The 18,155-nt window shown below is 47.9% G+C and overlaps 1 protein-coding gene and 1 long non-coding RNA gene across 5 annotated transcripts in view; one reads left to right on the top strand and one right to left on the bottom strand.

Moving 5' to 3' along the window:
- The window catches only part of TMEM255A (transmembrane protein 255A), a 280,465-nt gene extending 277,358 nt beyond the window's left edge, over window positions 1–3,107 (bottom strand). For 2 of the 4 annotated variants that reach the window (XM_085608098.1, XM_085608097.1), the window contains exon 1: window positions 2,848–3,107. In XM_085608098.1, the coding sequence (XP_085464224.1) occupies window positions 2,848–2,914 (67 nt within the window). In that variant the 5' untranslated portion in view covers window positions 2,915–3,107. The remainder of the gene's footprint in view (window positions 1–2,847) is intronic. The other 2 variants (XM_085608100.1, XM_085608099.1) reach the window with 1 other exon arrangement.
- On the top strand, window positions 1,887–13,819 carry LOC146829412 (uncharacterized). Its single transcript, XR_014962240.1, has 3 exons — window positions 1,887–2,160; window positions 11,150–11,192; window positions 11,938–13,819. It is a non-coding gene; the product is annotated as an uncharacterized LOC146829412 (long non-coding RNA).
- Window positions 13,820–18,155: the final 4,336 nt, after the last annotated feature.

The following is an 18,155-nucleotide window of genomic DNA, read 5'->3' on the forward strand; positions in this document are numbered from 1 at the left end:
AACTTGGGGTGAGTTGTAGTATGGGCCATTTTGTCTACATTTAGTGAAAATTAAGTCGCGGTACAGGAAATAACGACAAGTATTTTTCTATTTTAGGAACGTAAGTCAGATGACATTCGTCCCGATGAGACCTGACAAATGACTCCCACGTTGAAACACCGACATCACTTCCTTAGAGTGCATTTAGCATCCTAGAATATGCTGGGAGAAACTAGACAAACACAGACAGGATCTCAACAAATTTCTGTTTTTCAAAATCAGGAGAAACCCAGGGATTATTCAGTGTCTTGCGATGTATCGTGCTATTTATTTTTGTTCACACTTTGAGCATTGCGTCGTCTGTGCTAACAAATCTTAGTACAGTATTTTGCAATTTATGAGCTTTATATTATTCCTAGACAACAAGTTTACTTCTTTTAAAATAAGCAGGTGCGCTGTACCTTTCTTCTGACTAATAGAATTGAGTCTACACACACTTGTTTTGAAATAAGATTAAAGTAGAACATAAATGAGTCCTAAAGGACTATTGTTGGAATATAATTCAATGACCCTGGTTCTCGTGGGCATCCAGGGTTGCCCTTGGTCTGTTTACATGCAGACAGAATGGGAGTAGCTCTGGGGAGTACGCTACTGGCTAAGCTCAGGGACCCCCCCTGCCTGCTGCTGTACTGGGAGAAAGATGGGGTAAACAGAAGGGGCCAGCTCTGGGGAGTACACAGTGTGCATATTGCTTATGGTGCATGTTCTACATGAGATCTCTATCTTTTAGTATGTATGGAAGAATACTCCTGGCTATGCTCAGAGACACCCCTGCCTGCCACTGCCCGGGGAGAAAGGAGGTTCAAACAGAATGGGAGTAGCTCTGGGGAGTCTGTGTGTGCATACTACCTATGGTGCATGCTCTACAAGAGATCTCTCAATGCAAGGGTACCATTTAGTATGTATGGAAGAATACTGCTGGCTAAGCTCAGAGACACCCCTGCCTGCCACTGCCCAGAGAGAAAGAAGATTCAAGCAGAATGGGGCCAGCTCTGGGAGTCTGTGTGTGCATACTACTTATGGTGCATGCTCTACAAGAGATCTCTCAATGCAAGGGTACTATTTAGTATGTATGGAAGAATACTGCTGGCTATGCTCAGAGACACCCCTGCCTGCCACTGCCTTTGGAGAGAGGAGGTTCAAACAGAATGGGAGAAGCACGGTACAGTTATGTGCATACATCCGGCATAGGGTGCATGCATCTACATAAGATCTGTCAAGGTAGAGGTACCATCTAGTAAGCATAGAATAATGCAACTGTCAAGGATCAGAGACACCCCTCACTACTACTGCTCTGCGACAAAGGCGGCGAAAACAAATGGGGCATCATTGGGGAGTATGTGTGTGCGTCTGCAGCATAGGGTGCACACCTCTACAGCGAGTTCTCTCACAGCAGAGGTACTATCTAGTATATATGGAAGATGCTATAGGCAAGGCTCGGAGACATCCCTCAATGCTACCCAGTGTCACCTTGTCTGGTGTAGGAGAAAGGTGCCAGGGGGGTGGAATCAGCAGTGGTGGTGAGAGCGCGTGCATGCACAGGGCGCCTATGCGTGCATGCAATCAAATCCCACAGGGCGGATGCATAGCTCGGGTCTGTCAGTGGGACTCTTTCACAGCCCCATGCTGCACTGGCTGGCACCGTGCTGGAGGACAGAGGGTGCACAAAGACAGGGTTCACTGTAGGGGAGAGCTCTGTATGCCGATGCGCATTACATGTCCTAGCTCTACATCAGATCTCGTGTGCACAGGTACACACCCGTGCTTTCCTCTGCTCTCGGTGCCACCTGCACACAAGGTACGCGGGAGTCACACAATGTAAACAGACAGGTTCAGAAACGACGAGCACTCGGCATATAGAATACACACGTTTATGCACATTGCTCGGCACACAGACGGCATGTGATGCGGGATCAGACCCCCTTCCCCCCTCCCCCCATGCTGCACTAACTGACGGCGCGTGCTTGTCACGGAGGACACAGGTGCAAACAGACAATGGTCGGCGGGAGGACAAGCGTTGCATCGACATGGCACGGGTGCATAGATTCCTTCTGTCTGCTCTCATGCTTCGTCCCACCTGCCCACGATGTGCCCGGGTGCACCAGCTGTAAACAGACAGAGGTCAGCAGCGGGGACAGCCTGGCATACACACTGAATGGGCGTCGCACCTGGGTATGAGGTCTGATATGGCACAGGTGGAGAACAATGCTAGCATCGGTGGTTCTCAGTCACCTGCGCAGGCTGCACCAGGGACCGAACGCGTAGTGTAAACAGAGAGGGGTCAGCGGCTGGCAGAGTTGGCACACAGGCATGTGACTGTGCAGAGGGCACGAATGCAGAAGAATGATTCAGACTCCGTCGCATCCCTAATGCTGCACGGAATGGCAGAGCTTACACTGGAGGACAAACGGTGCCAACACTCTGGGCGTCTGCATATGGATGGCACATGCACGAGATCCCTTAACGCGCATATGGCATTCTGGCTGTCAGTCACACACCCCAAGGACGTCGGTGTCAGGGGGGGCTAAGAAGAGTTGGGGGGCATACGGGGTTAGAACAGATAGGACAGGACGCCTGGCTGTGCCCGGGGTCTCGTGAGGCAGTCGCAGTGACACTTCTCCGTGGTGCACAGGGGGGGGGAGGCAGTGACTGCCGGGGGGAGGGGACACACAATGAGTGTAAACAAACGCGTAGTGGGGATAACGTGCACGTGAATGACATCTCCCGGCGGATGCGTGAGATCTCACGGGGCTGCTTTACGTGCACTGATACCCCGCTCTGAGCCACGTCCTTCGCGGCTGCACTCACCCGTCGAGTCAGGCACTGTGGTGATCCCGTTGGCGTGCGGCTGCTGCTGAGTCAGCGGTCGGTGCATGCTGGAGGATGGACAACAAGGGCGGGAGGGTGAAGGGCACAAGAGCACGGGCGACGGCGGTTCACAGAGCTGCCCCGCCACGGATCAGGGGTGCCCCGGGTTCGCATGCCTCCGCTCGCAGCCCCTGCCCGCCGCCTGCCATGGCAGACCTGTCCATTATGGCATTTCTCTGCCGTGCACCCTGGATGCGCATGCGCGGGCCCAGCGGCAGGGAATGCCTTCTCCAAATTCATTTATAGTACTGCTCTCCGGTCACGTCTGTGGCCAGCGACAGCCTCTTACGCATCGGGCGTGCAGCAGCACACAATGGAGCCCACTTAGGCGGTGTGGCAGTGTGCCAATAGGTAACATAAACAGAACATACCGGTGATAATTGTAATTTGCTAAAAAATCATACCGGTGAAATAACATGGGTTATATCTGATTGGTTTCACCATATAGCGCTGCGCGATGGGATTTGCTATGTGGAAATGCAAAATGCACTTCTCTAAAAAATATTGGTGTCTCATACGCAAAGTAGGTTATAACCCTAATTACCAGTATTTACCTCCTCATCCCCCTCACTTCAATTCGTGACATTATGCGATGTACCAGAGCATTCCAAGACAACTGAGGTTGCATGTTTAAACCAAAACTCTAATTAATAATTCGCTTTGCAGAAGTACATCATTCCTCTATTCACTCCATAGAGGACCGGTCTCTGGAACCAAAAATATCATTTAAATTCATCTCTTGCATCAGGGCCGGCTTTCGCGCTGGCGGCGCCCAGTGCAGCAGTGTTTGTTGGCGCCTCCAATGACCTCCTGGCTTCGCTACAGATTCCGTACCACCCTAGAACAGTGCTCCTTAAGTCTCCATTCATGTGTGTGAATCAGTGTATAGGAAATGTTACATAAGACAGACGACTACAAGCTGTAGGAGTCACATGTCATCCATTCTGGTAGGCAGTGTGGTCTAAGAGTGCTTGGTCTGGAGAAGCACAAACTCACTTTAATCATAAGAATTGATTTCTACTCAAATTAACTCTTTTTGTGACATTAGGATAATGAAAGATCTGGTAAGAAAACATAATGTTCTAATCTATATCTTAAAGTCTATACGCAGTTCTTTGACGACAGTTAATAGGTCACAGTTCTATGTCAGGATTTTAAATCATAAACTGCAAGAAACATAAGGATCCCTGTGACAAAAACAGTAACACACTGAACTATTTACATTATATGCCCTTCTGTGATCTGCATGGTGGACATTCTTTGCAGCAGGCATATTTACATTCTGCACTATCTTGTGATGCGTCAAAAATTCCACTTGACAAAACTCCGATCTCTTTCCAGCAGACCCATTAATCACCAGTCATCTTGACTTCTTTTGTTGAATGGAAATTGTTGGAGGCAAAGAAGCTGCAGCAGGTGCTTTTACATCCACAATATGTTTAAAAACACGGCGCCCCCTGAAATCCGTGCCCAGTGCCATGGCACTGGTCGCACCACCCTGGCTTGCATAATCCTGTAATGATTAATACATGTCCCTCTACCTTTCATAAGAGTAGCTGATGCGCCTCTTATAGACCTATCCTGAACTCCAAGAGATGATGACTGGCTCACAGCTGTATAGTCTAAGGCGAATAAACACCAGACCAAAATTAAACTCTAAAGGAAAAAACGATCTCCAAATAAATTATGTGTTATGTTATGCTATATTGATTTGTATAGTGAACTAATCACCTCAGAGGGTATTCGTATGCTTGGGCAAGTGTGTAGTTGTGAGGCGCCCAAGGTGCTTATGTGAAGAGCTAGGCCTTCAGCTTCTTGCTGAACTCAAGAAGTGAGACGGAGGCTCTGATGTGTTGAAGGAGGTCTTTCCATGTCTTAGGTGCAATGCAGTAGAATGCTCAATCTTCAGTTTTGCTTTTTTCTGGATGCTGGGAATGTGTGCAAGGGAGAGTGAGGAAGAGCATAGGTGTCTGGTGAATTGGTGAATGTGTATACGACTGTTCAGGTATTCTGGTCCTGTGTTGTGTAGGACTTTGTATGCATGTTTGAGAAGTTAAAATTGGCTGTGCTTGTGAATGGGGAGCCTGTGAAGCTTCTTGAGGTGCGATGTGATGCGTGTCCCTCATGGCAGGTCAAGTATGAGTCTTTCAGCGGGGTTCTGGATAGTGTGGAGAATGTGTAGGAGTTGTTTGGAGATTACGACCATAGAGAGTGTTGCCTTATCCAGCCTGCTGATGATTAGTTCTTGTGTGAAGGTACTTCAGGTGCTCTGAGGCAACCATTTGAAGATCTTTAGTAGCGTGCGTAGGATGTGGAAGCAGGAGGTGCACACTGCGTTGATTTGATTATTCATGTTGAGCTTGTCATCTAGGATTATCCCTAGATTTCTTGGATGGTCTGTGGGTGTTGGTCCTAGCTCCGACTGCCACCAGGTGGAGTTCCACGGGGAGGTCTTGTTGCCAAAGACCAGTACTTCTGTCTTGTCGGAGCTGGGCTGCAGGCAGTTGGTTCGCATCCAGTCTGCTGCCATGGTCATGCAGTTGGTGAAGTTGGTTCTGATGGTGGTTTTCTTGTCCATTAGGGATAGGATGAGTTTGGTGTCATCGGCGTAGGAGATGGCGGTGATGTCTTGTGATCGGATGATGTTGGCGAATAGTGTCATGTATATGTTGAAATGGGTGGGGCTGAGGAACGAGCCCGGTGGGACTCTGCATATCAATCTCTTGGTCTCTGAAGTGAAGGGTGACAGCCTGACCCTTTGAGTTCCTCCGATGAGGAAGGAACAGATCCATTTGAGAGCAGATCCTTGTATGCCAATCTTGTGAAGTTTTCGGATGAGGGTGTTATGGGAGACAGTGTTGAAGGCTGTGGAGAGGTTAAGCAGGACGAGGTCCATTGTTTCTCCTTGGTGCTGGATGATTCGAAAGTAGTTAGGGGCCCCAATGAGTGCTATTTTGGTGCTGTGGTTCTTTCTGAATCCTGATTGAGTGTTGTCTAGATGGTGAAGTTCGAGATGGGTTGCACGTTGCTTGTTGATGGCCTTATCAATCACTTTGGCTGGATAGGGGAGCAGCAAGATGGGTCGGGAGTTGCTCAGTTGAATCGGGTCAGCTGTGGACTTCTTGAGGATGGCGTTGATTTCTGCAAGTTTCAGTTTCATTCAGAAAAGTGGTAGACGTGATGGAGGTGTTGATAATGTGGGTCAGGGTGGTGCTGATTGGTGATGTTGCTAGGTTGTAGGTGTAATGGGGCATGGGTCCGTTAAAGCCCCTTATTGGATGGTGCACATGATTGCCACCTTGTTCTTTCTGGTGATGGGTGTCCATTTTTTAAAGTGGCTGTCTTTGTTGGTGGTGGGTAGGTTAGCAACAAGTTCTCTGTGATTGGGTTGATGTGCGAAGTTGGTGTAAATGTTTGTGATTTTGCTGTGGAAGAAGTTGGATAGGCTGTCACAGAGGTGCTGGGAGGCAGTGATGTTGACGGTGGCTAAGGATGAGGTGAAATCCTTAACAATCGAGAAAATCTCCTTGTAGCTGTCAGAGCTTCCTTTGATGCACAACCACTAGTGATTTTTTCTTGGTGTCTCTTATTTGCTGGTAATAGAGTCTGAGTGCAACCTTTTAGGTAGTTCTGTCTATGGTGTTGTGGCTGGCTCTCCAGTCTAAATGTTTACAGTGTTGTTTATTGTCCTTGAGGTCTTCTCTGTACCAGCTGGTCTGATGGTTTGATCTACTATGCTTGATGGGTTTGATGGGTGTGAGGGAGTCCTTACAGTTCTTGATCCAGTTGTTGAAGTTGTTGATGTCCTTGTCGAGGTTGTCTGTGGGGCTAGGTTGATCCATGTTGAGGGTGTTGAGCCAGTCTGCTTCTGTGATTTTGCTGCAGCTTGGAGTGCTCAGTCTGGTCTTTTAACATCAAGATTATGAAGTTTGTCTCTGATTTCAGAGATGGAAAGAATTCAGGAAAAATGAATTCCTCTCCTTAGGAAAAGAAGAATTGACCTTTCATACAAAGGAAGGTTCAGGACTGAGAATGAGTCTACCTTCAAATATCATACAAAATAGATGTACGACAAGGAAGATTTTAAGAGTCAAGATCTTAACGTCTTCAGACTCCAAAGGTTCAAGAGGTGGATCTTTTAATGCATCTAAAATGAGCAAAACATCCTTAGCAGGAAGCACCAGAGGGGATAAAGTGTGGGTATTGCTAAATCCTTTAAACAAATGTTGCACCAAACCCTCCTCTTCAGAAAGGTTTCTCTAGGAACCCCCAAAGGCTTGAATGGCTTCACACTGAATTTTTATTTTGGGAACTGTGCGATCTAACTGTAACTCATTCTGCAGGAAGGCAAGGACATGAGAAAGATACAAATTCTAAGGAGCCAAATGGTTTGAAACACACCATCTACTAAAGGATCCCTAATATCTGGAATACAGTTTCAAAGCTGGTGCTCTTCTTGATGCCTGACAAGTAGAAGCTAACTCATCTGACAAAACTCTTATTTGTCATTCCTAACCTTTCAACCTCCAGGCTGCTAATCTGAGCCTCAACAGGGCCTCCTGATGTAAACTTCGAAAAGTCAGGGTAGGGGTAACTGTGGGGAAAAGGATCCCTTGTGATTCATTCATTGATATCAGTAGAGGAAACCATCTCGAGTGGGGCCAAGCTGGAGCTATAAAACCACTAAGGCCTTCTCTCTCTCTTCACTTTGATAAAATACTTGAGTATTGGGAGAATTGGAGGAAAGGTCTAAAGAAGACCCCAAGGATACCGGCAGAACAGAGCATCCGCTCCAAAGGCCTTTTCCTCTTTCCCCATCAGACTGAACCTTCTCCACCTGAGCATTTTGACTGGATGCAAATAAATCGATCACTGGTTGACCCCAAGACTGAGATATCAGAGAAAACATTCGGGGATGGAAGCAAAAATCCAGAGTATTCAGAATATTACTGCTCAGGTTGTCCACAGTCGTGTTGCAGATACCCTGAATGTGGACTGCTGAGACTGGCGTTATATTACTCTTTGCTCATGTAAAAATCTGGTCCACTATTTTGCCCAAGACAACAGAGTTTGTCTCTTGCCCCTGTCTGTCGACATCTGATTTTGCTGTTAAATTGTTGTCTGGCCTGACCAGAACCATCTTACCTGCCAAAAAGTGAAAAAGGTCCATCAGATCCAGACTAACAGCCTCCAGGTCTCTCCCAATTGGGAGGGCCTGTGATTATGAGGAAGCGACCAAAGCCCCTAAACGTAGATGGTGCCCTAGTTGTGCCCCCCACCTTGTTAGGCTGGCATCCATTGTAATACCCTAAGGAGAGAACGGTGATACAGGAACAGATTCTGAGAGTCCAACCATAAGGCCAGATCCCATCTCACTACCTCGGACTCCAGGACCCTTAGGGACAGATCCTGAGACACTAGGCGCCAATAGGTCAGGATATATCTCATAAAACCCTGTGGAAATGTAATTTGTTGCAGTTGGAGCTGACTGGGATGGGAACCTCAGAATATAAGACTAAATCTTGAATGTCCTCTCTTCAGGCAGGGTTACCAAACCTACATCTGTCCAAAATCATGTTCCAATAAAGCACCAGTCCTGTGATGGCCCCAAGTGCAACATTTACCAAATTACGAAGAAACCATTTTCCTGAAATACTGCCAGTACAGCTTCCGTCTGTTGTTCTGACAGGACTCTTGATGCTGCGTGGATCAACCAATTATCCAGGTAATGATGAAGGAAGATTCTCCACTGATGCAGCAGAGCCACCACAGGTGCCAACACCTTCGTGAATACTCTTGGGGGACACTTTCAGTCCAAAGGGCAGAACCCTGAACTGAAAGTGAATGTCTTCCACTGCAAACGCAAGAATATTTAATGCTCCTCTGGATCTGAACATGCAGCTAAGCATCTTGAAAGTTTATAGAGGTTAGAAAGTCCTGGCTGTTTATCATGAGGATGAATGTTTGTAGAGTCACTATATCGAAGTGGATGCTTCCAACCCAGGAATTTACTTTCCTTAAGTCCAATTCTGGACTTCTGAACTGATTCGGGGTACCTGTACAATGACTCACTTGTCCCATTAATCACAAACACCTTCCCACAGTGCTCTGCACTTGATTGGATCTCTGAGGACAGGAGAATGGATGAGGCCCGAGTCTGGAGGAGATTTTAAGAAGTCTATGTGGTAGCCTCTCCTGATTATGTTCAAAGCCCACTTCTTCTAAATGATTTTATACCAAGCCTGGAGAAAGGCTTAGATCCTTCCATCCACTACCTATGGGTTGCACAAATAATGGCACTTGTTAGGACTTCCACCTCGAAGTTACAGCCTGGTTTGCTGAATCTTTCTTGGCCACACACTTGTTAGGTTGAAACTTCTTCCAATGATAGGAGGAGTATCTTGAATCCTTCTTTGGAGACCCATAAAAATATTGACCCCCAAGACTATTGAGATCCCAAAGATTTAACCTTTATCGGGTAAGGTGTGTTTCCTGTCCTTATAAGTCATTGTAATCATGGAATCCATCTGGTCCCCAAATAACCTGTTTCTGTCAAAAGAAATCCTCAGCAGCACTGAAGTCTCTGACGCATCTGCTTTCCAATCTCTCTTCCCGAGATTTCTCCTTGTCAAAACCACTGAACCAGCTGTCTTTGAATTAGATCTCAGGAAACCTGAGGAGATATTGACCAGAAACTTTGCCTCTTACTCTATTGCAACTAGGAGGTAGGAGCAGTCAGTGCCCTCCTGAATTGCCACTACCATATTTTCAAAGTCTTAAATAAGGCACTGTGCCACATAAGCCAAAAAAGTACCAGCTTTGGGAGATATATTATTCACAGAAAATGTCGTCTTCCCTGTGTTATCCACCTTCTTGTCTATGGCATCCTTTGGTGAACAGCCCTCAGGATTTATGAAGGTTCAACCTTTAAGAATGGCCAATATAGCATTCACCTTCAACTTATGAGGAAACCCATCCTCCAAGTCCTCCAGGAAATACAGTTTCTGTAGAAATCTGTGCAATCAATCAATCGGTATTTGTAAAGTGCAGCTTATCACATGTGAGGGTATCCAGGTGCTGGGTTGCTGGGCTCAGTCGAAAAGCCAAGTCTTGAGTTTCTTCCTGAAGTCCGCCAGCAAGGGTGATGTGTGGAGGGGAAGGCCGTTCCAGGACTTGGCGGCAAGGTGGGAGAATAAACGGCCTCTTCTGAGGCTACTGCAGATGTGTGGCAACTGGGAAAAGGAGGTGGAGCAAAGGTTTGTGGATGGTAGGTGGAAGTTCAGGTGGTGGTTCATGTATGCTGGTCCTTGGTCGTGGACGGCTTTGTAGGCATGTGTCAATATCTTAAATTGGCATCTTTTGTGGACAGGGAGCCAGTGGAGGTTCTTCAGGTGTGGGGTGACGTGGGTCCATTTGGGCAGGTTGAGGATCAGTCTGGCTGCTGAGTTCTGTATCGGGTGGAGCCTTCTCATGAGTTCAGAAATGGTTCTTGCATATAGTGCATTGCCGTAGTCCAGCCGGCTGGTGATTAAGGCTTGCGTGACTGTTTTGCAAGTGATGATGGGGAGCCATTTGAAGATTCTTCGGAGCATGCAGAGATCATGGAAGCAGATGGAGAAAACTGTGTTGATCTGTCGTTTCATGGTGAGTTTGCTGTTCAGGATGATGCTAAGGTTGAAGGCCAGGTCTGTCCGTGTGGGAGTGGGATGGAGTCCCGTGGGCCATCATGTGTCATTCCAGGGAAAGGGGTAGTTGCCAAAGATCAGCACTTTTTTCTTGTCAGTGTTGCATATTAATGTGGCCCACCTCTTACACTGACCAAATATAATGTCCTTAATCATCTTGTGCAAAGGCATGACAAAAGAAGTTTCTTTATCATAATGTGTAAAAAGGCCTTCCACACTTTCAGAAGGGGCGAATGGAGGGAACTCCAGATTCTCTCTGATGTACTCCAATACTTCCGGTACCTCCTCCCTCTTAATGTATTTGCTTGAAGAGGAAGTACTGGGGTGTGGCGGGACAGACGGGAATAAGGATTAGGAGGCGGCTCTTGTTGGCGAATGGTGACAGTTTATTTAAGCTCTAAATCTAAATATAAGAGTGAACTTTTCCACCCATAAAGAAATAAACTCAAAATTTACACGGGAAGGGAAAAAAAAGTCCTAAAGGAGTTATCCATGCACACAGCGGGTCGTGGTCCTGTAAACAGCAAATTCTTCAGTGTATTTTCCTCTCTCCTTAGGTTATGCAGTATGGGACAGCCCTCAAAACAAAAGAATGTGTAGGTAAGTATAATGAACGTAATCAATGAAGACTAAAGTATAACTATGTCTTAGAAATTTGAGACATCTTACTCGCGGATTGTGAGTTAAGACTTTCAGATAATTGCCTTACTTATAGGTTCTGACCTAGATTCCCGTCACCTGCCAGGGGTGTGGAGTTTTGGTGGGCTCAGTCACAGTGGATTCCCCCTATTTGCCCCACGTGTCTCACAAGCCATATAGACCCAGGTGCACTTGAACCACCATTTCACCCGAGTTGAAATACCATCATACAAAAGTTCACCCAATATGCCCAGGTGAACTATGGTGCTGGGCATAGAGAAAATAGCTAACTAAGTGCACACTGGTTGGTAAGTTGCCCCCTAGGACCAGATAATTGTCGTTGTCCTCCTTGCTTTGCATCTCTCTGCTATCTCCTGCTTCATCCTCCTGTCTGCGCCATATCTCTCAGCTGTCTCATGCTTCTTTCTCTACATTCTGCATTTCATCTCTCTGCTGTCTCGTGCCCCTTGCTCCTCTCCCCTGTCTTGCTGCTCTGCTTCCACATTCCTTGTCGCTCTACCCCTTCCATTCTCCACCTTCCTCCTTCTCCACATTTCTCCTTCACTTTTTATTTCCTGGTCTTTACCCTTTTTCTCCTCCTTTTCGTTGTAGACCTTTGTTTGTCTTTCCTTTCCTTTGTTTTTGTGACCTCCCTCTCCTTTCTTTTTCGTGTAACTCTTGTTCCTTTTACTTTTCTATGATTCAGGACTGCTGGGGCAGATGGATGCGAGAACGCTGGCTGTTTCTTCAGATAAGTAAACGTCACAGCCCTGAGCCCTTTCAAATGGGGTCCTCTACATCTGAGAATGAAGAACAAGCCCCTAGTCTTGGATTCCCTTGCACTCAGGATGTGTTTTTGAACTTCAATGCTGCTGTCCCGGAAACTGCTGTCTCAATCATTTCCTGCACTTCTGCAGCCGTCGTCAGAGCAGGCACACCAGAAGATGGAGTAGGGGACTCCAGAGACCTTCTCTTCCTATCAAGAATTGATACCCTCTCATGTGGCGAAGATGAAGAAACATTGTTGGATGGAAAACCTGTTAAAGAAATACCAAGATACATTTGACAAAGCAATATAGGTTTTACTAGAATACTGCAGGGAAGACCAGTCACTGCAGGGGAAATCAGTCACCTCCGTGAAGATGAGTCTGATGTCCAGAATACAGATCAAAAACAGCAGTATTTATACCTAGAAAATGCAACAGAAAGGGTCAAAAGTTCATCATTTGCGTAAGCAACATACAAGATAACATTGACGATGTAGCAATTTCTTTGAAAGGGAAACGCATGTATGCGGGCCATGTTGGCCGCGCAATATTAGCGGAAACCCCCATTGGGGGCTTCTGTTCTTGGAATTTAGGCATATTAAATATATATTTATATAAATGCACAGTGAGTGGTTATATCTTGCTTAATGCTGATTGGGCCAATCTATCTTACCTTTTACATATGGTTTCCCTCACCAAGCTATCTAAGGTTTAAGTGTTTCAGCAGCAGTTTCAGCAGAAGCAGGCATGTGCGTCATTTTGTCCAAAAGGCAGGATGCACATCTAGTGTTCCATCCTGTGTACGTGCTTAATCAAGAGGTGTTTCTGTGTCCACAGTACATCTAGAAAGGTAACATGCTTTAATGTGATTGGCGCTCCTCAGCTTGTCTTTCTAGCAGATGGGGATGGTGGTGACCTATTTCTGTGACATCTGCACTAATTACTGATGTTCTGTCTGGTTTCCTGAGTCTTGAGGAAGATATGATCTAATTTGTGTTCATACGCTCAACAAACTAACACAAGAAATGTCCTGACCTTTAATGTGTGATGTGACCTGTCCTATTTCTGCTGAATACATGGTGTTTCATCAAGTCTCTACTTCTGTGCACAGACCTGTGTTACTTGCAGGGGCCTAAAACTATTTCTAACCTGAAAGATTCCCATGGGGTTCTCAGGTCTTAGATCTGTGTGGGTCTTTATATGATGCATATCTTTCTTCCGTGTATCATTCCCCTCTCTAGTTGAATTTCTAACTACCTCTCCTAATTTCCCATCTTCTAGGGGATCACCTCATACTCACTCCTATGTCCCCTGACATCCTTAGCTTTCTCTCTAACCATAAATGCTCCTCCCATTATCTGCTTTTATCCTCTCTCTTTTCCTCTGGCACAACTCCCTCATCGGCCTGTTGTACTGGCCACGGAAGACTGTTATCAACATTTGTCACTTCCAAGACGATCAGATAAGGGTGGCCTTAATGCTATAGGCAATGTCATTATGTGATACTGGCACCTTTTTCTCTCCTTTTCTTTTCATTTGGTTGCACTCCTCTCTCTCCACGGGCGATTAAGCAATGTGGGGAGATATGTAGGTCTGATGATAGAGAAGACGTTAAGAGAGATAGCCACTTGATGAAATGTTTGTGTGTTGTAAGGCATTGTAATACGATCTGCTGTAGTTTGAGTAGTTTACCCGCAACAGTATTGACGCAAAAATGCAATAAGTACTTGAAAACACTGATCTTTTTTTATTTTTGAGGCTTTGTTATGTTATGTACCATGAGAAAATGGACATTTTTTGAAAAGACCAATAAAGATATTTAAACAAAAAAAATAAATGCTCCTCCCATGTTAGCTGTCATCCTCTTGCAGCATGCTATTATTACTGAAAAATAAGACACACGAAGAGTAACATTACAACCAGAGGCAACAAGACCTTGAACAACCCCAGCATCCAGGATGGCACTCATTCGAACCAGCCCTTGAACCACCCATCAGAGGTACCCCCACCCCTCATTGACCATTTTCTTGTGTAGGTCATGCAATGTCTGAATAGCCTCAGTCAATGTCCCATTGTCCGCTTGCACCCCCCCCCCCTTTCATGGCTGCCGTTAACAAGTTAAATTCTGGTTCTCTTTCAAAATTAAGTCTAGGGGGAGCTCACGGGGGGCTCCCAAAGGGGCATATGCTCAAGGACTTATCGACGAGCTATCGGCACTTTAGCGCAGTCAAAGTCGCGATAAATTTATCGTCCCATTCACAAGCTGGTGCAAACAGCAGATATCACCAGTTTTCCGGTGATAGCATCCACAAAAAACATCGCCACAGATGACACCGGCAACTATCGCTAATGAGATGCAGAGTAGGCGTTCCTGAGCAAAAAGCCGCGACAACACCACTCCGCAACATTCTCAACGACCAGCCAGATCGGCGATAAGATCTCAAAACATGCGATAAGGTGCATTAGCAGCAGGAAATTAACACCTGCTCTGACCTGGTGCAAAGCCGGATGACAACCTGCAGCATAAAGGGAGCCCAGCCCAGAGCCACACCTGAAGAACAACAGATGCCATGGAGCTACTCATCATGCAGCTCGGAGCCCCAACAGGGCCACAACACCCACCGCCACCACCCCTAGGACTGCCACCCCCCCCTGGACCCCTTCCACCCCCCCCGAGCACCGCAGAGGCAGCGCAGACAAAGACCTTTAGGAAACGCACCAGTCTCACAGACTTAACACCAGAGTATGTCATTGCCCACTACACACTAAAAAGGACAACCATCCTCCACATCCTGACCATCATTGCCCACAGGCTGATGGTGCCAACACAGTGGACAACCAACACCCCTCTGCAGACAAAGTTGCTGGCTGTGCTGCACCTGTTGGCCCCTGGGACATTCCAACCAACAACCGCCAGAGTCGTAGGAGTCTCACAGTCAGCCCTATCCAAGTTCCTCAAAGCTGTCCTGGATGCCATCATCAGCTTGGTGCCCCAGTACCTATACTTCCCCTACACTGTGCGCGAACAGCTGGAAACCAAGCAAGGCTTCTATGCCATAGCTGGCTTCCCGCACGTGTTGGGGGCAATTGACTGCACACATGTCCTACTTGTGCCCCCTGCCGACACTGAACACAATTACCGCAACAGAAAGCACACGCATTCCATCAATGTACAGGCAATAGTGGACTACCGGGGACTCTTCACCAATGTCGTCGCCAACTACCCAGGCAGTGTGCATGATTCCTACTACTACCGACAGTCCATCATCAACCAGCGCTAACAGGATGGCACCCATGGAAATGCACTGCTCGTTGGCAAGTACCAAACGAACACACCCCCCCAACTCCATAATCATGCAACTCACAACTCTGTGAATACACACGTCACAGACTCACATTCAACATGCCAAACAACATGCCTACCCACCAGACACGACAGCAAAACTTACTGTGACAACCTGGGCTAGCCATGTACTAGAGCCATTAACGGCATGGTACCTCAGCCACACAATAGCGGAATGTGGGGAGAGGAGGGAACCAGGCATGTGCGACAGGGCAAGTGACCCATGAATGAGAAGGTACACAATGCCAAGTGTGGCGGAGATGTGCTGGACCGACTGCAGTATGCAGACCACAGACATATCCATGTCCACATGCACTGCTGGTGTATGGAGTGTAGTGGACAGTGGACACAACCAGGTCACCCCAGCCAGTGGGGAAGATCCTGTAAATGTAGCTTGTGACGTCCCCCCCTGTAAGCATGAGCGGAGTGGGCCTGCCCGGCGTACACCAGGCCAGCGTAGGGGTATGACTGAAAAGCATGTAGCTCTGGGCGTGGTTCTCTTCTGGAATGCCCAATGTCTCTGCCAGGGCGGCACCTCCCAGCCCACCACGAGGCCGACGCTGTCACCGTGAACAGTGTTGCCTGCGATCCTGTGCGCATGCTGTACCCCGGCCCGCTTGTCCTCGAACCCGTCTTGCCTGCACCTGCGCACCCAGGCCTCACTGCTCACCTGCCGATACCGGCGTGTGTCAAGGAGGGCCCACCTCGTGCCGCGCAAGCCCCAAGCCCGAGGCCCGCAAGCTTAGCAGCCTCCCCAGACCATCACGGCCTCCGCGAGACAGGCCCGCAGTACTCCTTTCTCGTTTACATACTCCATCGGCCTACACAGCTGCCAAGTCGGTCACACATTTGAAACTGAGTCTTGATTACGCAATGGCAGAGTACAAACTTTATAGTAGATTTGATGTCACTGTACTCCCTTCGATGTGGTGCCACCAACTCTGTGCCTAGCATCCGAATGACACGTGTCTGGGGTCCCTTGCTGACTACTGCCTCGGCCCACTCTGCAGTTGAGTAGGTCACACAGTTGGATCTGAGTCTTGATTTGTGTATGGCAGAGTTCATATCATTGAAGGCATGGAGAGGAGTAAGAGGAAGACATGGTTCAGTCTGAAGGAAAAAAGGATCCTCGTTACAGAGGTGATCGAACACTGCCAACAACTGCTCTGGTGACACTAACTCTATGCGTCGCGATCCAACGACACGTGGCTGTGGGCCCCTGCTGACCGCTGCCTCGGGCTTACACTGCGGTCGAGTAGGTCACACATTGGGAACTCAGTCTTGATTTATTTATGCCAGCTTTGATATCATTGTACTGGCCTCATCGCAGACTGCATACCCCTTCAGCTCCGATGCCACTAAGTCTGTTCCCCGACATCCATGGACACATTCTGTTTGAACTTTGGTGGTGACTGAGTCTTTGGACTGGGGGTTGTCTCCATCATCATGTCGGTGATACTGACTTTTTGGCAAAAACGAGGCTGTAGCATTCCACTCTTCAATTTGCCGCTTCCGGATGGCTTCTACCCTCTGCATCATGCCCTAGAGGACACCTTCCACTGTCCCCCACAACCCTCCACCACATTCACCTCAAACATCGAGGAGGACCCGCTCAGCTCGCATGGCCCATCTCACTGCACCGCAAGTCACCGTCCTGTGGCGGTGTGCCTGTGCCGGCCAGAGTGCATCCAGGGCCACTAACTCTGTGCAGCTCAAGTCAGGGACCCTGTCCGGTGAGATATTGGATAGCCTCTGAGACGATAGCCTTGGGGTCATCAACGCCATGTGTCTGTGGCCCTGCGCTGTCCGCTGCCTCTGGCCTCAACTGGGGTCCACCAGGGCTCACACATCGAATCGAGTTCTGACCGGCCCGGATGTCGCATCACCGCAGGAGGCACAAGCCACCACCGCCAGAACCACCTCCAAACACCAACTGCCAGAGTCGAAACAACCATACTGGCAGACTAATGGAGTTGCTAACACCTGTGGTGGATGCCATCATCTGCTTGATACCCTGCTCAGTACTCCAGGTGCCACTAACTCAGTGCACCACAACTCAGAGACCATTTCTGAATGAGTTGTGTGCTGTGGTGAGCTCACGCAGCAATGTCACCTCAGGCAGTGTGGGAGACCTGGGACGATGATGAGGAAGATGATGAATGTGTAACACACCCCACTGCAGCTTCATCACGAATAACCCGAAGGGACACAATCCTAGATATTTTCTTCACATGAGCACGCTCAGCTCTAGTGCCCCAACCTCAGTGCACTGCAACTCACGGACACTTCTGTTTGCAGATTGACTGACCTCTGTACTTGCTCCGGCTACCACCATGATGCTTCCCAGTTGTCTCTAATTCTGGTGTTTTCTCTTTTTGTTTTAATGGTGTTCACTGTTCAAGTTGTTGCCAGTACCAACCAACACCCATCCAGCACAGGCGTCACTGTACATGTGACCCTGCCAATAAAGGGGCCGGGCGCACGTGCCCGTAGCTAGTTCCACATACTATCTGCATGTGTCCGTGTGGTCATAATGTATGCATGAGGACCCCAGGGCGTACAACATTACATTGTGCTGTGTACAGCGCATGCAACCATGTCACCGCTGGCAGCGGGTAAGACCTTGGACATGTAGCTTTGTCCTCACCCACTCAATAAGTAAGAGGAGTGGACTGGGCTGTCGTACAGAGGTCCAGCATGGGGGTGTGAATGATGATTCTGGGGCTCTGAGCGTGGATCATTGCAGGAAATGTGCAAATGCATGTGTATCTGTCACGGTGTGGGTCTCCTTTGTGGGGTGTAGGTGGTCCCTGA

The sequence above is a fragment of the Triturus cristatus genome, chromosome 5_2 (assembly GCF_964204655.1).
Source record: "Triturus cristatus chromosome 5_2, aTriCri1.1, whole genome shotgun sequence".
Classification (NCBI taxonomy): domain Eukaryota; kingdom Metazoa; phylum Chordata; class Amphibia; order Caudata; family Salamandridae; genus Triturus; species Triturus cristatus.